This window comes from Ranitomeya imitator, chromosome 3 (assembly GCF_032444005.1).
Source record: "Ranitomeya imitator isolate aRanImi1 chromosome 3, aRanImi1.pri, whole genome shotgun sequence".
NCBI classification, from domain to species: domain Eukaryota; kingdom Metazoa; phylum Chordata; class Amphibia; order Anura; family Dendrobatidae; genus Ranitomeya; species Ranitomeya imitator.
In genome coordinates this window covers 795073687-795095392 of record NC_091284.1, presented here as the reverse complement: position 1 = coordinate 795095392, position 21706 = coordinate 795073687, and the positions used below count along the sequence as shown (strand labels likewise).

Here is a 21706-nt window from a genome sequence, read left to right as displayed (position 1 = left end):
GTTTTTGGTGCGTTTTTGTCTCGATCTTGCTGCCTTTTTTACTCGTTCTTGGTGCGTTTTTGCCTTGATCTTGGTGCCTTTTTTACTCGTTCTTGGTGCGTTTTTGCCTCGATCTTGGTGCCTTTTTTACTCGTTCTTGGTGCGTTTTTGTCTCGATCTTGGTGCCTTTTTTACTCGTTCTTGGTGCGTTTTTGCCTCATTCTTGGGGCCTTTTTTTCTCGATCTTGGTGCTTTTTTCACTCGTTCTTCGTGCATTTTTGCCTCGTTTTTGCCTCGTTCTTGGTGTGTTTTTGTCTTGATCTTGGTGCCTTTTTTACTCATCTTGGTGCGTTTTTGCCTCATTCTTGGGGCGTTTTTGTCTCAATCTTGGTGCCTTTTTTACTCGTTCTTGGTGCGTTTTTGCATCGATCTTGGTGCCTTTTTTACTCGATCTTAGTGCGTTGTTGCCTCATCCTTGGTGCGTTTTTGTCTTGATCTTGCTGCCTTTTTTACTCGTTCTTGGTGCGTTTTTGTCTCATTCTTGGTGCGTTTTTGCCTCGTTCTTGGTGCGTTTTTGCCTCGTTCTTGGTGCGTTTTTGTCTCGATCTTGGTGCCTCTTACTCGTTCTTGGTACGTTTTGCCTCGTTTTTGTCTCGATCTTGGTGCGTTTTTGTGCCGTTCTTTGTGCGCTTTTGTCTCGTTCTTGGTGCGTTTTTGCCTCGTTCTTGGTGCGTTTTTGCTTCATTCTTGGTGCTTTTTTACTCGTTCTTGGTTCGTTTTTGCCTCATTCTTGGTTCGTTTTTGCCTCATTCTTGGGGTGTTTTTGCCTCATTCTTAGTTCGTTTTTGCCTCATTCTTGGGGCGTTTTTGCCTCATTCTTGGGGCGTTTTTGCCTCATTCTTGGGGCGTTTTTGCCTCATTCTTGGTTCGTTTTTGCCTCATTCTTGGTTCGTTTTTGCCTCATTCTTGGGACGTTTTTGCCTCATTCTTAGTTCGTTTTTGCCTCATTCTTGGGGCATTTTTGCCTCATTCTTGGTTCGTTTTTGCCTCTTTCTTGGGGCGTTTTTGCCTCATTCTTGGGGTGTTTTTGCCTCGATCTTAGTGGGTTTTTGTCTCGTTCTTGGTGCATTTTTGACTGATTTGAGTGAAGTCAATGGTGAAAAAAGCAGGGCAAAAAACGCACAGAGAATTGACATGCTGCAGATTATTTTCTGCACCAAATCTGCAAGTCAAAAATACTCAACGTGTGCATGAAACCTTAGGTTTCTCATCCACTTTGCAGTCATCAGGTTTTGCTACAAATCCATGCAGAAAAAAAAAACGAAACAAAAAGCGCCAAATCTGCAACGTGTGCAAACAGCCTTATAGTGGGACTCTTGGAATAAGAAGTATTCAAGACAGGAAACAACGTAAAGGGAAAATGCTAAAAATGGATGACCCCTCCCAACCGGGCTCACCCGATACCTGGACTACCTGGGTCTGATCAGAAAACACTGAACACGCCGACCCTACAAAACAGTGACAATTTAATGATAGACCCGGGACTGTGCTGATAATCTTTATCTGTTGTGTCTGAGAGGCTGGGCATGTCCTCGGGGAGAATTACACACAAGTATAGGGTTTCGTCACAAGGGTGGGGAGAGCGATTGTCAATGTGACTCATCAATCACTAGGAACACAGGATATAGAAGGTGTGGAGCTCGCCGGGCTATAAACCTGCAGGTAAAGGGACAGGTACTAACCAGTTTCAGGTCAGCAAATAACACAGAAAAAGAGTTATATCCTCCAAGCTGAGATTCTGTAAAAATGTCTGTAAAAATGCATTAAAAAAAATATTACAAAAATTTAAATTCCTTCAAAAACAGTGCCAGACTTGTCTATGGTTTCCATCTAGTATTGGAGATGACCTGCAATACCAGACTAAACATAAACTAGGGTGGAGCTGTAATCTAGGGATAATGTCACAATCCATTTTTGGATTTGTGGCAGCTCTGGTCCCACTCTGTTTTAAATATAGCTTTTTTCCTTTCAGGACCAGCGGGGGTTGATGTCAGTTTCCCCTGCTGGAAGTCTGCTGCAACTGCTGGGTCAGCTGATGGAGGTGCTGACCACTTCCACCATCCTTTACATGGTCACCTGATGCATCAGCTGACTGTTGGTGATAGGGTATGTGTCCACATGCAGTAAACGCTGCGTGTTTGACGCTGCATAGGGACGCAGCGTCAAACACGCAGCGTCCAGATGTTACAGCATAGTGGAGGGGATTTAATGAAATCCCGTCTCCACTATGCGTGGTAACACGCACGCGGCGGCCCTGCGACTCCGGACATGCTGCGCGTCTTTTCAGATCGCAGCATGTCCGTATATCTTGCGGCGACGCTGCGTCGCCGCAAGATATAGCACAGGGCCCTATGGTGGGGAGCGATGATCCCGGATGTGTGCTGTGAACACATCCGGCATCATCGTGTCCCAGAAAGGGGGCGGGGCTTACCGCAGAGCGGGTTTGCCGCTCCAACGATACCGCCGGCCATCCTGATCGTGGACACGCAGCCATAGAGTTTCTCTATAGAGACCAGCCTTGCAGTGGCAGCTCTCTGGTGTCAGCTACTTCTGAAGTTTGGAGTCCGGTTTCTGTGTCATCAGCGGTGTGCAGCTTGGCTTAAGAGTCTGGAAGCTAAGTGTGGTGTTTTGACCTTGTCCCTCTCATGCTTGTCACGGTCTCCTGTGTTTGCACCATCTGCAGTGGTGAGGCTGGCGCCCTTGTCGGCCAGTGTGAGGTGACAGCGAGGGGCAAGGTTTGTGAAGGCGGTGGGGGGGGAGGACCCACTTACGGCATTAGGGGAGTGCAGCGGCAGGCTCAGGTTGGAGCAGGAGGTGTCCATCCCTCATTCCCTATTGGTAGGGCCTTCCTCTCCCCATTTCCATCCCGTTGAGTGTTTGTTGTGCCGTCCACTTCCCAGCCCCCCATTGGGCCATTATATTTCGTGACAGATAAAACCCCAGCAGACTTTTTTCCAACCCCTCTAAGAACCAATCATCCTACCATTATCGTGACCAAACACTTTTTGGAAATGTGTCTAGTAGGACACAACTCTGATTACATTTTTCCCTGACCTCACATATCAGGCTGCAACACTTTTTTGGTCTAAATTGAGCCAGGTTCTATTTATAGAGTCTGCACAGTTTGCGCCCCCTCTTCACTTTCAGGTCTTGTGAATCTTAACCCCTTCACTACCTTTGATGTACATGTACATCATAGGTTGCGTTGTTACCTTTAAGTCCCACCCCAGCAATTGATGGCTGATAAAATCAACCATCATGTGGCTCAACACTGACCCTATACAAAACAGCCATCTCTCTCGACTCCCTGCAACATACTGCCAAGCGCTCGTGTCTTTGCAACAAAAGAAATAGATGTTGAAAGTCCAACTGCCCGATCCCCATCATCTCTCGGGTTACAGTCAGGAGGCGCCCATATATATTAGTCAGCGGGTCCTGTTGAAATCGGTGGGTTAAGTCCACTCTCATCTGGCTGCTTTTAGAGTAGACCAAGCCTGCACAACATATGGCCTGCAGAACGACTTTGAGCGGCCCACAGAGCAGTCAGTGAGACGTCGCTCCTTCTGCTCATATTCAAAGGTCTTTCAGAAGTGAATACATTTGAACAATGTAGCTCCAGCACTGGGGCAGAGAAGACGCTTGTCGGCCCCCGCCCCAAAGAGCAGCAGCGCGATGAGGTTGGCACACTGCTGACGTCATTACACTGCTGCCGGCATCGCACAGGCAGAGGAGACATCGAGCTCTGGTAAGCTCTCCATGAAAGAGCCAAAGATTAAGGGTCATGTTACGAATGGGTCAGGAGAGGAAAGGGTAGCGTTGCTACAAGGGAACATAATGTGGCAATTTTGGATATTATGGGGCAATTTGGGACATTATGGGGATTGTGAAAAAAGGCATAGTAGAGTGAGGGGCAGTGTGGTGGGAGGGGATATTATGGAGAGGGGTTGTGTGGTGGATATTATGTAGGGAAGATATTATAAAAAGGGGCAGTGTGGGGAAATATTTCAGAGAGGGGCAGTGTCGGAAGAATAGTATACAGATGGGCAGAGTGGAGGAATAATTTGGAGAAGGGCTGTGTGTGGGGGTATTTTATAGAGGGGCAGTGTGGGGGAGAATTTTGGAGCGGGGCAGTATGGTGGAGTATTTTGGAGAGGGGCAATGTGTGGGGGTATTATAGAGGGGCAGTGTAGGTGACATTTTGGCAAGGGGCTGTGTGGGGAGGGATATTTCAGAGAAAGGCAGTGTGTGTGGGGGGAGGTTATTTTGTGCAGGAAGCACAGTAAAGGTACCGTTACACTAAACGATTTACCAACGATCATGACCAGCGATACGACCTGGCCGTGATCGTTGGTAAGTCGTTGTGTGGTCGCTGGAGAGCTGTCACACAGACAGCTCTCCAGCGACCAACAATGCCGCGCTTAGTAACCCGATGTTTACCCTGGTTACCATTGTAAATGTAAAAAAAAAAAAACACATACTCACATTCCGGTGCCTGTCACGTCCCCCGGCGTCCGCTTCCCTGCACTCCTCCTGCATCCTGTGTAAGCGCCGGCCGTAAAGCAGAGCGGTGACGTCACCGCTGTGCTCTGCTTTACGGCCAGCCAGCGCTGACACAGGATGCAGGAGGAGTGCAGGGAAGCGGACGCCGGGGGACGTGACAGGCACCGGAATGTGAGCATGTGTTTTTTTTTTACATTTACAATGGTAACCAGGGTAAACTTTGGGTTACTAAGCACGCCCCTGCGCTTAGTAACCCAATATTTACCCTGGTTACCAGTGAACACATCGCTGGATCGGCGTCACACACGCCGATCCAGCGATGACAGAGGGTGATCAGCGACCAAATAAAGGTCCTGATCATTCGCAGAGACCAACGATCACCCAGCAGGGGCTTGATCGTTGGTCGCTGTCACGCATAACGATTTCGTTAATGATATCGTTGCTACGTCACAAAAAGCAACGATATCGTTAACGAAATCGTTATGTGTGACGGTACCTTAAGGGGAAAAGATTTACTCAGGGGTAGAGATAGGGAGATATTTTTATCTATGAAGCAGTATAATGGTGCTTTTATTTTTAAGGGCACAGTGTCGGGATGTGCTGCTGAAGACGAAGAAGGGGCAAGTCTAGAAAGAGAAGCTCTGGGCATGAAATCTCATCATGGCGTCTGTGCTACATGGAGACAAAAGGGATGAGAATTACTCAAAATCAGAGAAGATGTCACTTATAAAGGTACCTGGGTTTAAATGTATGTACGTGATACTGACTATGCTCATCAGTGCTGTGGTTCCTGTATGGTCCAAAGTCTGATGGTGGCTAGCAAAAACAACTCCTAGCATCTCCTTACCATTGTTATGGACATACTGAAAATTGTAGGTTCATGCAATACAAATGTGTATGGGCGAGACCTGACATTACAATTGATCACTGTACTAAGGTTGGTATTGCATTCATATACTGATGGAGGTTCTTTCGCTGCATTCATTTACTGATGGTATTTCTGGCCCTGCATTCTTGTACTGACGGTGGTTCTGGTGCCCCATTCATGTACTGATGGAGGTTCTTTCGCTGCATTCATTTACTGATGGTATTTCTGGCCCTGCATTCTTGTACTGACGGTGGTTCTGGTGCCCCATTCATGTACTGATGGTGGTTCTGCACTCATGTTCCAACAGTTGTTCTTATCTTGTACACATGTAGCAATCCATAATATTTTCATGGGTATGTAAAAAGCTTAAAAAGTAAGAGATCTAAAAATTATGAGGAGGATTGGCTAGTTACTGCTCTAAAAAACACAGTTTAAGTTAGTATGTGTTCATACTGCTTTTTTTTGGAGTAGAAACTCTCAAAATCTTTATCAAATACACAAAATTTGGTTACGATGGCGTATTAATGTACTGATTGGTTGTTCTTGTGATGTATTCATCACACAAGTAGCCGTTTTAAAAACAATTGTGGCCCTTGGGATTGGTTCAGTATGTGGCTCTTGGACCAAAAATATGATAGTGACTCATGCTGGATGATACATTTCCTATAATTGGCCCATGTTGCCTCATTTTAAGCCACATTATGTATCAAAATACACTTTTTTTGGCAAGAGCAATCCCATTAGTATATCTGCAGATGATGAAGCTTGAAAATTACTCTTCCATCATCTCTTTTCCTGGCAAGTATTTCCAACAGTACATCTGCCCTTTTAACCTCTTAAAGGGAATGTGTCAGCAAGATTTTAATCCTTCAAAGTATTTATATGTGCATGTACAGTTGTGCTCAAAAGTTTACATACCCTAGCAGAATTTTTCCTTCTTTGGCCTTTTCAGAGAATATGAATGATAACGCCAAAACTTTTTCTCCACTCATGGTTAGTGGTTGGGTGAAGCCATTTATTGTCAAACTACTGTGTTTTCTCTTTTTAAATCATAATGACAACCCAAAACATCCAAATGACCATCATCAAAAGCTCACAAACCCCATTTCTTAATACCACGTATTGCCCCCTCTAATATCAATGACAGCTTGAAGTCTTTTGTGTTAATTGTGGATGAGGTTCTTTATTTTCTCAGATGATAAAGTTTCCCACTCTTCTTGGCAAAAAGCCTCCAGTTCCTGTAAATTCCTGGGTTGTCTAGCATAAACTGCGCGCTTGAGATTTTCCCAGAGTGGCTCAATGATATTGAGGTCAGGAGACTGAGATGGCCACTCCAGAACCTTCACTTTGTTCTGCTGTAGCCAATGACAGGTAGTAGCTTGACAGTAAATGGCTTCACCCAGCCACTAACCATGAGTGGAGAAAAAGTTTTGGGGTTATCATTCATATTCTCTGAAAAAAAGGCCAAGAAAGCAAAAATTCTACCGGGATATGTAAATTTTTGAGCATAACTGTAGCTCTTTCAGACATATCCAGCAATACCTTTACATGACCAGTCATTTCCTCTATTACTGAGAAATTAACGTTTAGAATTTATATGCAAATGAGGCTAAAGAGCCATTAGTAGAGATGAAGCCTCCGTCATGCCGGCTCTATTCGCACATCACCGCTGCCTCTTGCTTGACTGACAGCCTCTATGCTGTGTGGACTTCAGACAAGGAGTCATTGGTCAAACAGGTGGAAGCGGCACTGGACAGGGAATAGAGCTGGAGTGACAGAGGCTTCAGATCTACCATAGCTCTTCAGTCTCATTTGTATATAAATTCAAACGCTGATTTCTCAATAACGAAGGAATGGATTGGTCAAGTAAAGGTATAGCTTGACTTGTCTTTGAAAGAGCTACATGCACATATAAATAGATTGGGGGTGTGAAATCCTGCTGACAAGATTCCCTTTAAGAACATGTTGTCTTTAGGACATTAGGACTTGGAAACATTTATCCTGGTGAAACGAAGTTGATCTTTTTGTGACATATTGTACTAGTACAACATTTTTCAGGATGTTGGTTATTGTTCTGCGTTTTTATTTCTTCATTAAAATTTTTTTTAAGTTTCAGAAAAGTTAAAAAAAGGTTTAAATGTCCAATGTTTCTCTGCTTGAAAGATAATTTCCATGTTACTTTAATGCATTTTTCTAACATCCTCCCCATGACCCTAAGAGGAAAACACAACTTGTACATTTAGCAGCAATGTATCATATTTTAAAAGAAATTTCCCAAATTTTTGGTATATTTTCAGGGAAAAATTTGCCCTGAAGTGTCTTTGAGGGGGGGGGGGGGGGGTCTATGTATTGGAAGCCCCACATAAACTACCCCATTTAAAAAAAACAAAAAAAAACCTCCAAATTATTTAAGACTGCACTAAAGGGATTGTTCACTACTCGGACAACCATTTCTCAATTACTATATTCTCCTGTGTAAAACAAAAACAGCCTGTACTCACTGGTGATGCTGCCACAGTTCATGATATGTAGGCGCCGGGGATTGCGTGACATTATGTCATGTGATCCCTACAGCCAATGAGTTTCACTTTCACTTCCTTCTTATGTAACGGACATTCGGAGAGAATCAGAACTGCTGCTTTCACTTCTTAAATTTTGGGAGATGTACAACTTTGGATGACTTTTTATTGCATTTTGTAAGAGGTTAGATGAACTAAAAACAGAACTTCTATCACTTTTTTTTGTAACTTAGGCCTCACAGAATGGAATAAGTAATAGGGTAAGTTGATCGTTTAGGGTCAAACCCGTCATACACATCAGACTGATATCTGTTATATCCAATAGGATGTGATAATGATCTACAGCATATGAATGAGCTACAAGACACACCCGTGGGTGTTAGCTCCAGCCGTATTTCAGGGCCCTGCTGCAAGAGCTCTCAAGCCAATAAATGAAATGTAAATGTTATCTGCCGAACAAAGAATCATTTTTATAGAAGGATTTGTTGAAATGTTTGCTATTCTTATCTATCCCTCCCTTCCCTGTAAATCTTACATGAATTACAGAGTTGTAAATGGTTAATCAGAGTTATCTAAAGATCGAGGGAGGCAAAAATAAGAACAGAGCTGGAAATTTATTTTTCTCTGTTTATTTTTACTGAAGGTGTTTTACTCTAATTGTGGAAGCCCTTGTACGCTACACCAATGCTAACAGCAAGATCACAACAGTACAGGGATAATGCACACAGTGATGTCACAGTACAGGGGTAATACACACAGTGATGTCACAGTACAGGGATAATACACAGAGTGATGTCACAGTACAGGGATAAAACACACAGTGATGTCACAGTACAGGGATAATACAGACAGTGATGTCACAGACAGTACAGGGATAATACACACAGTGATGTCACAGTACAGGGATAATGCACGCAGTGATGTCACAGTACAGGGATAATACAGACAGTGATGTCACAGACAGTACAGGGATAATACACACAGTGATGTCACAGTACAGGGACAATACACACAGTGATGTCACAGTACAAGGATAATACACACAGTGATGTCACAGTACAGGGATAATACACACAGTGATGTCACAGTACAGGGATAATACACACAGTGATGTCACAGTACAGAATTAATACACAAAGTGATGTCACAGTACAGGATCAATACACACAGTGATGTCACAGTACAGGGATAATACACACAGTGATGTCACAGTACAGGATCAATACACACAGTGATGTCACAGTACAGGGATAATACACACAGTGATGTCACAGTACAGGGATAATACACACAGTGATGTCACAGTACAGGGATAATACACAAGATGACATCACAGCATGGCAATAATGCACATGGAAACGTCACCCAAAAAAAAAAAAAAAAAATTGCAAAATTCCCAAACTTTGATGTCTTTGCCTGTAAGACAATGTCCATGTTATGTTAAAGCATGAATTCTTTTTTTACCCATCGCAATACTCTTTAATTTGGTTGATTCACACGCAAAAATTATCAAAAAAAGTAACATTTTTCAACCCTTTCCAAATGGTAAAAATGCTGAATCTGCCTCCAACTTCATGAACATTGATACATATCCAACATTGCCACTGTGCTTATATTTTGTAATATGGTAAGTTTACCTAGCACCGTCCATTGTCCTGAGGAGCCAGAGAGTAATTTCAGGTGTAAAGTCACATTGGGGTCTTGGAAGAAAGCCTGTGAACAATAATCAATACTGATGTACTTTCTTTTGGTGAAAGCTCTATCATAAATGCAATACATTTAATCCCGTTTTGTAAAATTCCCACACTTAAAATTGTTCCTTTAAGAAGCGAAGCTGCATATATTCAGCAGACGGATTCACAATCCTATATCTGCCCCTGTACTGCAGCTGGTAAGTTAAAGGCGGCGGATGGAAATGGGCCAAAGTTGTAACTTGTTTTTTTCTTTTTTAAACTCCTCTCAACATTTGGAAACTTAACAGTAGAGAGAAGTTCCATCTGAAAGATTAATAGTAATCTATGCCAAATCTTTGCTTGATCACAGTAGACATATGAACAGGCAAATATGCGACACATTTATTAAGACGCCAATCTGTTGTGTTTGCTGAAATGGCCAACTAAGTAACGTCCCCTTATATGTCTTAGGAAGAAGCAGCTAATTGGAAATATGGGAAGGTCATTAATATACGCTATGTCTGCTCGACACAAAGGGACTGACGATGGCATCTGATAAAGTCATTTACAAGAAATGTCTGCCACTAATGACATCCGCAGATCGGGGGATTACCATCATTTCACTTCGCCTTCGCACTGACATGCCCGACACCTGAATGGTTAAATAGCAGAATGGCGTGACGGAAAACTCAACCCGGCCTCAACCCTGCATTACAGGCACCAAATAATTAGAAAACGTATGCTATTGTGGAGGGTGGTGGGTGATTCTGTAGACTCTTTTCAATAATGGGCCAGGAATGTACAGCGGATCTGTCACCAGGGTATGCTCTCTATTAATAGTGGGCCAGGAATGTACAGCGGATCTGTCACCAGGGTATGCTCTCTAGTAATAGTGGGCCGGGAATGTACAGCGGATCGGTCACCAGGGTATGCTCTCTAGTAATAGTGGGCCAGGAATGTACAGCGGATCTGTCACCAGGGTATGCTCTCTAGTAATAGTGGGCCGGGAATGTACAGCGGATCTGTCACCAGGGTATGCTCTCTATTAATAGTGGGCCAGGAATGTACAGCGGATCTGTCACCAGGGTATGCTCTCTAGTAATAGTGGGCCGGGAATGTACAGCGGATCGGTCACCAGGGTATGCTCTCTAGTAATAGTGGGCCGGGAATGTACAGCGGATCGGTCACCAGGGTATGCTCTCTAGTAATAGTGGGCCAGGAATGTACAGCGGATCTGTCACCAGGGTATGCTCTCTAGTAATAGTGGGCCGGGAATGTACAGCGGATCTGTCACCAGGGTATCCTCTCTAGTAATAGTGGGCCGGGAATGTACAGCGGATCTGTCACCAGGGTATGCTCTCTAGTAATAGTGGGCCGGGAATGTACAGCGGATCGGTCACCAGGGTATCCTCTCTAGTAATAGTGGGCCAGGAATGTACAGCGGATCTGTCACCAGGGTATGCTCTCTAGTAATAGTGGGCCGGGAATGTACAGCGGATCTGTCACCAGGGTATCCTCTCTAGTAATAGTGGGCCGGGAATGTACAGCGGATCTGTCACCAGGGTATGCTCTCTAGTAATAGTGGGCCGGGAATGTACAGCGGATCGGTCACCAGGGTATCCTCTCTAGTAATAGTGGGCCAGGAATGTACAGCGGATCTGTCACCAGGGTATCCTCTCTAGTAATAGTGGGCCGGGAATGTACAGCGGATCGGTCACCAGGGTATGCTCTCTAGTAATAGTGGGCCGGGAATGTACAGCGGATCGGTCACCAGGGTATCCTCTCTAGTAATAGTGGGCCAGGAATGTACAGCGGATCTGTCACCAGGGTATCCTCTCTAGTAATAGTGGGCCGGGAATGTACAGCGGATCGGTCACCAGGGTATGCTCTCTAGTAATAGTGGGCCGGGAATGTACAGCGGATCGGTCACCAGGGTATCCTCTCTAGTAATAGTGGGCCAGGAATGTACAGCGGATCTGTCACCAGGGTATGCTCTCTAGTAATAGTGGGCCGGGAATGTACAGCGGATCGGTCACCAGGGTATGCTCTCTAGTAATAGTGGGCCAGGAATGTACAGCGGATCTGTCACCAGGGTATGCTCTCTAGTAATAGTGGGCCGGGAATGTACAGCGGATCGGTCACCAGGGTATCCTCTCTAGTAATAGTGGGCCAGGAATGTACAGCGGATCTGTCACCAGGGTATCCTCTCTAGTAATAGTGGGCCGGGAATGTACAGCGGATCGGTCACCAGGGTATGCTCTCTAGTAATAGTGGGCCGGGAATGTACAGCGGATCGGTCACCAGGGTATGCTCTCTAGTAATAGTGGGCCGGGAATGTACAGCGGATCTGTCATCAGGGTATGCTCTCTATTAATAGTGGGCCGAGAATGTACAGCGGATCTGTCACCAGGGTATGCTCTCTAGTAATAGTGGGCCGGGAATGTACAGCGGATCTGTCACCAGGGTATGCTCTCTAGTAATAGTGGGCCGGGAATGTACAGCGGATCTGTCACCAGGGTATGCTCTCTATTAATAGTGGGCCGGGAATGTAGAGCGGATCTGTCACCAGGGTATGCTCTCTATTAATAGTGGGCCGAGAATGTACAGCGGATCTGTCACCAGGGTATGCTCTCTATTAATAGTGGGCCAGGAATGTACATCGGATCTGTCACCAGGGTATGCTCTCTATTAATAGTGGGCCAGGAATGTACAGCGGATCTGTCACCAGGGTATGCTCTCTATTAATAGTGGGCAAGGAATGTACAGCGGATCTGTTACCAGGGTATGCTCTCTATTAATAGTGGGCCAGGAATGTACAGCGGATCTGTCACCAGGGTATGCTCTCTATTAATAGTGGGCCAGGAATGTACAGCGGATCTGTCACCAGGGTATGCTCTCTATTAATAGTGGGCCAGGAATGTACAGCGGATCTGTCACCAGGGTATGCTCTCTATTAATAGTGGGCAAGGAATGTACAGCGGATCTGTCACCAGGGTATGCTCTCTATTAATAGTGGGCCGGGAATGTACAGCGGATCTGTCACCAGGGTATGCTCTCTATTAATAGTGGGCCAGGAATGTACAGCGGATCTGTCACCAGGGTATGCTCTCTATTAATAGTGGGCCGGGAATGTACAGCGGATCTGTCACCAGGGTATGCTCTCTATTAATAGTGGGCCAGGAATGTACAGCGGATCTGTCACCAGGGTATGCTCTCTATTAATAGTGGGCAAGGAATGTACAGCGGATCTGTCACCAGGGTATGCTCTCTATTAATAGTGGGCCGGGAATGTACAGCGGATCTGTCACCAGGGTATGCTCTCTATTAATAGTGGGCCAGGAATGTACAGTGGATCTGTCACCAGGGTATGCTCTCTATTAATAGTGGGCCAGGAATGTACAGCGGATCTGTCACCAGGGTATGCTATCTATTAATAGTGGGCCAGGAATGTACCGTGGATCTGTCACCAGGGTATCCTCTCTAGTAATAGTGGGCCGGGAATGTACAGCAGATCTGTCACCAGGGTATGCTCTCTATTAATAATGGGCCAGGAATGTACAGCGGATCTGTCACCAGGGTATGCTCTCTATTAATAGTGGGCCGAGAATGTACAGCGGATCTGTCACCAGGGTATGCTCTCTATTAATAGTGGGCCGAGAATGTACAGGGGATCTGTCACCAGGGTATGCTCTCTATCAATAGTGGGCCAGGAATGTACAGTGGATCTGTCACCAGGGTATGCTCTCTATTAATAGTGGGCCAGGAATGTACATCGGATCTGTAACCAGGGTATGCTCTCTATTATTAGTGGGCCAGGAATGTACATCGGATCTGTAACCAGGGTATGCTCTCTATAGTGGGCCAGGAATGTACATCAGATCTGTCACCAGGGTATGCTCTCTATTAATAGTGGGCAAGGAATGTACAGCGGATCTGTCACCAGGGTATGCTCTCTATTAATAATGGGCCAGGAATGTACAGCGAATCTGTCACCAGGGTATGCTCTCTATTAATAGTGGGCCGAGAATGTACAGTGGATCTGTCACCAGGGTATGCTCTCTATTAATAGTGGGCAAGGAATGTACAGGGGATCTGTCACCAGGGTATGCTCTCTATCAATAGTGGGCCAGGAATGTACAGCGGATCTGTCACCAGGGTATGCTCTCTATTAATAGTGGGCTGGGAATGTACCGTGGATCTGTCACCAGGGTATGCTCTCTATTAATAGTGGGCCAGGAATGTACAGCGGATCTGTCACCAGGGTATGCTCTCTATTAATAGTGGGCCAGGAATGTACAGCGGATCTGTCACCAGGGTATGCTCTCTATTAATAGTGGGCCAGGAATGTACAGCGGATCTGTCACCAGGGTATGCTCTCTATTAATAGTGGGCCAGGAATGTACAGCGGATCTGTCACCAGGGTATGCTATCTATTAATAGTGGGCCAGGAATGTACAGCGGATCTGTCACCAGGGTATGCTATCTATTAATAGTGGGCCAGGAATGTACAGTGGATCTGTAACCAGGGTATGCTCTCTATAGTGGGCCAGGAATGTACAGCGGATCTGTAACCAGGGTATGCTCTCTATTATTAGTGGGCCAGGAATGTACATCGGATCTGTAACCAGGGTATGCTCTCTATAGTGGGCCAGGAATGTACAGCGGATCTGTAACCAGGGTATGCTCTCTATAGTGGGCCAGGAATGTACAGCGGATCTGTAACCAGGGTATGCTCTCTATAGTGGGCCAGGAATGTACAGTGGATCTGTCACCAGGGTATGCTCTCTAGTAATAGTGGGCCGGGAATGTAAAGATTCATTTCTTCCTCACATGACAATTTGAGATGACTTTTCTTAACACCACTTTGTTTTATACCTGTGTTATTCTTCAACATGAAATAATACATTAATGTTACCAATCTTTTGATAAGAGAAATTCACCCAGTTGTTCATTTATTCATTAATTTCCAGGAGGAATAACAGAGGTTGGCACAGTGGAGAGTTATAAGAAAAGATGCTGTGGCATTGTCATTTCATGGGGAACATGAAGTCTCAGGTCTGGAGATGGGACCTCTTTGATTTGATGATTAGATAACAATAGTTTATAGGTTTTTAGACCCTGCCAGGAGAGAACCTCAGGGGGGGCGCCAAGTCTCCTCTAATGCTGATGAATTTAAATAACTAGGAAATTAGTAATAAATATCATTTCAGCCAAGAAATACAAGTGCGGAACTATTAATAAGACTGAGCAGGTGAAGGGTTCTTCTAGGCTGCTCATAGTCACGTCTCATACAACCTACCAGGACGAAGTCATCCTGCTGATAGGGCTGGAAGTACTGGTCATAGCGGAAGGCTTGGGCTGATATTCTACCATTCATGGACCTGACATGGAGAAAAAAAAAATTACAGGTTATACTTCAATTACAGAAGAAAAAAAATAGATACATTTCTTATCTACATGTTGCAGTTTGGGCTTTGGCCTCTCCTCGGACGGTTCCCTCTAGGCTCTGCAGAGATCTTACCAGGTCAATAGAGAAAACCTATTTCTACAATACATAAAAATCCACCAGACTGGTCCTTTATTTCCCCTATTTGATGACAATCATTTTTAGGGTAGGTATTTGCACATGGCGAGTTATCAGGGGGTTATGCTCCATAATCCGCCTGAAAAAGCACCAAAGCACTTAAATAAAGGAACATATGATTTGTCAAGTAAAAGACATCTTGCGGTGCATATGTTCAGTCTTTTGAGGGGTTTTTTTTTTAACCGTTTCTTAATTGTACAGAAGCAAAATGGTTAAAAAGAAGAAGTGACCCGACAATGTTACAAGCGGCAAACCCTCAGCAAAAAATGACACCAAAATAGACCACCAGCAATTTCTGGAAGGGTCTTCCCCAGCATCTGGGCTCCAGTTTTGGCCCATTCTAGAGCGTGGTGTCTGGTCACAGTGATCAGCAAATTTGGTAATGTCTTGGTGGGAGGAGAGCTATATTTATTCTTCCAACAATCCATTTTTTGAACACATCAAGTGGTATTCTAGATATATAGACGATTTATTGCTGGTTTGGTCTGGTAATCATAACTCCATGTTACAATTTATCGTTTACATTAATAATAATCCTTTTAATCTCAAATTTACTTATGTTTGTGACAAAGTATGTATAACTTTTTTGGATTTACTTCTCACAGGCACACATGATGAACCAATTCAAACCCATACCTATTGTAAGAGGACTGCAGGTAATACCATTTTACATGCTAAAAGCTTTCACCCCATTCACACCATACAATCCATTCCACTGGGTGAAGCACTTAGAGCCAAACGAAATTGCAACAACAATAAAGCTTTTGAACAAGAAAAATTCACCATTAAGAAACGTTTAAATACCAGACATTATCCGAATTGGAGCATAGAACGTGCCTTTAATATAGTGGATACCAAACAAAGATCGGATCTTATTAATATAAATACTAGCTCCAAAAAAAACTATAAAAAAAATAGTAATAGAACATCTGTGGATCTACCAACTTTAATACTTACATACAGTACTTATTTTAAATCCATTTCAGATATTGTTTTTCGTAATCTTAATATTCTCAGAGATGATGACATTATGGATAACATTCTTCAAAATGGTATTAAAATTGTACCCAGACGAGCCCCTACATTGGGCAACGTCTTATCTTCCAGTTATTTAGATTCCAAAATTAGTAAAAACTCTACCACTTGGTTATCCACTAAGGGATTTTATGGTTGTGGTTCACACCCATGCAAAACTTGTCCATATGTCAAAAAAAACTGCTACATTCACTTGTTCTGACAATCAAAAAACTTTTTCCATCAGAAGCTTTCTTAATTGTAACACAAATGTTATTGTTTATGTCATTGAATGTACTGAGTGCAAACTATTGTATATTGGATCTACCATTAGGAGACTCAAGGACAGATTTCGTGAACATCTTTATGATATCACGCAACCAACATTGAGACATGTATCAAATGTTTCTAATCATTTCATTAAAATTCATAACAGGCAAACCAAAAGTTTAAAAGTCTATGCGATTGAACAGATCTATAGGAACAACAGAGGAGGAGACAGAGAAAGGAAATTACGCGACAAAGAGGCATTTTGGATTTATTTGCTTAATACCCGTGTCCCCATAGGATTAAATCTGAGAAAGGAAGCGATGTTGCATTATTAACTTGTGTTTTATAATGTTTTCTTGTATTTGTTTTACGTATGTTTGGTCATCCACAGTTCCTTCCCTTTTTTTTTCTCCTTCTCGCCGCTGTGTCGGCTTGATAATGATTCACATTAGATTGATTATACTCACCTGTTGTATTGCTTTTTATATCTGGGACTTTTCTGTTCATTCTTATGCTGAAGTTTAAGAGCGCTTCTAGCGCCCGAAACGCGTCCAGCAAATTGATGTTTGTCTTCATCCTTATTTTGTGATTTATATTTTTGGTAAGCAGCTTTCCAATTTTTAAAGATATTTAATAAAAAAAATTTGTTTAATTTTACTCCTGGAGCTGGATTTTTTTCCTTTTTGCTCATCAGCCACTGATCACACACTCCAGCATTTAAAGAGAACCACGGTTGCTTTTTGTTCACCATGTTCACTATATGGTTAAACTGACCAGGCAATATGATTCTGCAGGTTAGTATGATAAAGCAGACACACAACATGTATTTTTTTTGTCTTATTTAAGGAGGTCTTCTAGTCTAGCGGATTAGGGGCAAAAAAAAAAAAAATAAAACTTTTTTTTTCATGTACTGAGTGTGGAGAATATATCTGCAAAACGATCAACCTTGATTTACAATAATAAAAAAAAGTTGTAGCACCTTATAGGGAGCAGTTTCAGGTGCGCGCTCAGACAGCGCGGCGCACAATGGAGTGATCTTCGACGCGCACTCGGTGCTTGGACAGCGCAGCGCACAATGGAGTGATCTTCGACGTGCGTTCAGTGGTCTGACAGCACGGCGCACAATGGAGTGATCTTCAACGCGCGTTCAGTGCTCGGACAGCACGGCGCACAATGGAGTGATCCTCAACGCGCGTTCAGTGCTCGGATAGCGCGGCGCACAATGGAGTGATCTTCGACGTGCGTTCAGTGGTCTCACAGCGCAGCGCACAATGGAGTGATCTTCAACGCGCACTCGGTGCTCGGACAGCACAGCGCACAATGGAGCGTTCGTCGACGCGCACTCGGTGCTCAGACAGAGCGGCACACAATGCAGAGATCTTCGACGCGCACTCGGTGCTCAGAGAGCGGCACACAATGCAGAGATCTTCGACGCGCACTCGGTGCTCAGAGAACGGCACACAATGCAGAGATCTTCGACGCGCACTCGGTGCTCAGAGAGCGGCACACAATGCAGAGATCTTCGACGCGCACTCGGTGCTCAGACAGAGTGGCACACAATGCAGATATCTTCGTCGCGCGCTCGGTGCTCGGACAGCACAGCGCACAATGGAGCGTTCGTCGACGCGCACTCGGTGCTCAGACAGAGCGGCACACAATGCAGAGATCTTCGACGCGCACTCGGTGCTCAGAGAGCGGCACACAATGCAGAGATCTTCGACACGCACTCGGTGCTCAGAGAGCGGCACACAATGCAGAGATCTTCGACGCGCACTCGGTGCTCAGAGAGCGGCACACAATGCAGAGATCTTCGACACGCACTCGGTGCTCAGAGAGCGGCACACAATGCAGAGATCTTCGACGCGCGCTCGGTGCTCGGACAGGGCAGCGCACAAAGGAGCATTCCGTCGGCCTTGTGTGCATCTATGCTTTCTTAGTTTGGATTAACTTGCCCAATAGATGGTCGTTTTTTGGGCGGCATTTTAAAAAAAACAGTCCTTAGTATTTTGACGCTTAGTAAACACCTCACACTGAGCAGAGATCTAATAAGATGATTTGCTGGAACGTTATGTTGGAGTAGAAACACAAAATGTCAACAAATTGCTCAAATCACTCATTTGGACTTTTTCCTAAGAAACATCTTCATTCGGGCGCAAAGATTGTGAACAAAGCAATGTTTATGGCAATAATTATCTGTAAAGAGGGATTTATGTTACTTCTTAAAGTAATGGACGTGATGAAAATGCCTATTGGACAGCAAGCGGAGATGTACGCGCACACTCGGGACGAGGCTCGTTTAAGTCGCACTGAGTGGCGTTCATCTGACGACAGATTCATCGCGGAAAAGAGAGCAGCTCTGCAGGACTTATGAGCACGAGGAAGGATCGCTCTATGGTCCTGGAATGTTTAATTGTAAACGTAATAAGTAGGAAAAACGCATTTTCTGGAAACTGATTTCAAATCGGTGTCCACGATAACTTCACAAGCAACAGGTCAATCGAGTCGGGCTTGTGCACTCATTTTCAGTATACAGCTCTGGCAAAAATTAAGAGACCACCACATCAAATCCCAGCCATGGCCAGCCCAATCTCCAGACCAGAACCCAGTGAAAACCTCTGGAATGTAATCAAGGGGATGATGGATAGTCACAAGCCATCAAACAAAGAAGAACTGCTGGAAAGCATGCCAAGACGCATGAAAGCTGTGATTAAACATCATGGTTATTCCACAAAATATTGATTTCGGAACTCTTCCCGAGTTAAAACATTAGTATTATTGTTTCCAAATGATTATGAACTGGTTTTCTTTGCATTATTTGAGGTCTGAAAGCACTTTTTTTTTTTTTTTTTTAATTTTGACCATTTCTCCCTTTCAGAAAAAAAAATACAAAAATTATTGCTTGGAAATTCGGAGACATGTCGTCAGAAGTTTATAGAATAAATGAACAATTTACATTTTACTCAAAAATATACCTATAAAGAGAAAAATCAGACAAACTGAATATTTTGCATTGGTCTCTTAATTTTTGACAGAGCTGTATAAAGTGCCTATCTCCTGTACCAGAATCAAGTCAAAATTTTTATTTATTTTTTTTAACATTTTTTACAGCCCTCCAATTGTGCAAAAAAAAAAAAAAAAATTGATACTCAATTTTCAGCATGTCACAATGTTTTTAATTTTCATGTTTGTTTCTTTTAACCAGCGAGGGTGGTTTGCACGTTAATGACCGGGCCAATTTTTACAATTCTGACCACTGTCACTTTATGAGGTTATAACTCTGGAACGCTTCAACGGATCCCGGTGATTCTTAGAATGTTTTTTTCGTGACATATTGTACTTCATAACAGTGGTGAAATTTCTTTGCTATAACGGAAATATGGCGAAAATTTTTAAAATTTTCCAATTTTCAAATTTTGTATTTTTATGCCCTTAAATCAGAGAGATATGTCATGAAAAATAGTTAATAAATAACATTTCGCACATGTCTACTTTACATCAGCACAATTTTGGAAACAAAATTTTTTTTGTTAGGGAGTTATAAGGGTTGAAAGTTGACCATCAATTTCTCATTTTTACAACACCATTTATTTTAGGGACATCACATTTGAAGTCATTTTGAGGGGTCTACATGATAGAAAATAACCAAGTGTGACACCATTTTAAAAACTGCGCCCCTCAAGGTGCTCAAAACCACATTCAAGAAGTTTATTAACCCTTTACATGCTTCACAGGAACTGAAACAATGTATAAGGAAAAAATGAACATTTAACTTTTTTTTTTTGCAAACATTTTACTTCAGAACCATTTTTTTTTATTTTCACAAGTGTAAAAGCAGAAATTAAACCATAAAGTTTGTTATGCAATTTCTCCTGAATACGCTGATACCACATATGTGGGGGTAAACCACTGTTTCGGCGCACCGCAGAGCTTGGAAGTGAAGGAGCGCTGTTTGACTTTTTCAATGCAGAATTGGCTGGAATTGAGATTGGATGCCATGTCACGTTTAGAGAGCCCCTGATGTGCCTAAACAGTGGAAACCCCCCACAAGTGATACCATTTTGGAAACTAGACCCCTTAAGGAACTTATCTAAATGTGTGGTGAGCACTTTGAGCCCCCAAGTGCTTCACAGAAGTTTATAACGTAGAGCCGGGAAAATAAAAAAAATCGAATTTGTTTACACAAAAATGATCTTTTCGCCCACAAATTCTTATTCTCACAAGGGTAACAGGAGAAATTAGACCACAGAGTACATCAATACATTATATGTGGGGGTAAACCACTGTTTGGGCGCACCGCAGAGCTTGGAAGAGAAGGAGTGTCGTTTTACTTTTTCAATGTAGAATTGGCTGGAATTGAGATCGGACACCATGTCGCGTTTAGAGAGCCCCTGATGTGCCTAAACAGTGGAAACCCCTCACAAGTGACACCATTTTGGAAACTAGACCCCTTAAGGAACTTATCTAGATGTATGGTGAGCACTTTAAACCCCCAGGTGCTTCACAGAAGTTTATAACGTAGAGCCGTGAAAATAAAAAATATTTTTTTTCCACAAAAAGATATTGTAGCCCCCAAGTTTTTATTTTCACAAGGGTAACAGGAGAAATTGGACCGCAATAGTTGTTGTCCAATTTATCCCGAGTACGCTGATGCCCCATATGTGGGAGTAAACCACTGTTTGGGCGCACGGCAGAGCTCGGAAGGGAAGGAGTGCCGTTTTGGAATGCAGACTTTGATAGAATGGTCTGTGGGCGTTATGTTGCGATTGCAGAGCCCCTGATGTACCTAAACAGTAGTAACCCCGAACAAGTGACTCCATTTTGGAAACTAGACCCCCCATGGAATTTATCTAGATGTGTGGTGAGAACTTTGAATGCCCAAGTGCTTCACAGAAGTTTAGAATGCAGAGTTGTGAAAATGAAAAATATTTTTTTTTTTTTTTTTTTTCGACAAAAAGATTTTGCAGCCCCAAGTTTTTATTTTCACAAGGGTAACAGGAGAAAAGTTGTTGTCCAATTTATCCCGAGTACGCTGATGCCCCATATGTGGGGGTAAACCACTGTTTGGACGCACGGCAGAGCTCAGAAGGGAGGGAGCACCATTTGATTTTTTGAGCGCAAAATTGGCTGTCGTGTTTGGAGACCCCCTGATGTACCTAAACAGTGGAAACCCCCCAATTCTAACTCCAACCGTAACCCCAACACATCCCTAACCCTTATCCCAACCCGATCCATAATCCTA

The 21706-nt window shown here is 43.6% G+C and overlaps 1 protein-coding gene across 3 annotated transcripts in view; it reads right to left on the bottom strand.

The window, feature by feature from the left end:
- Positions 1-21706, bottom strand: part of CFAP300 (cilia and flagella associated protein 300) — a 133324-nt gene that overhangs the window by 70369 nt on the left and 41249 nt on the right. For all 3 annotated transcript variants that reach the window (XR_011319440.1, XM_069759192.1, XM_069759190.1), the window contains exons 2-3: positions 14899-14980; positions 9564-9639 (exon numbers count right to left, since the gene is read on the bottom strand). Coding sequence is in view for 2 of the 3 variants with exons in the window: in XM_069759192.1 (XP_069615293.1) it covers positions 9564-9639; positions 14899-14980 (158 nt within the window). In the remaining variant the exon portion in view is untranslated. The remainder of the gene's footprint in view (positions 1-9563; positions 9640-14898; positions 14981-21706) is intronic.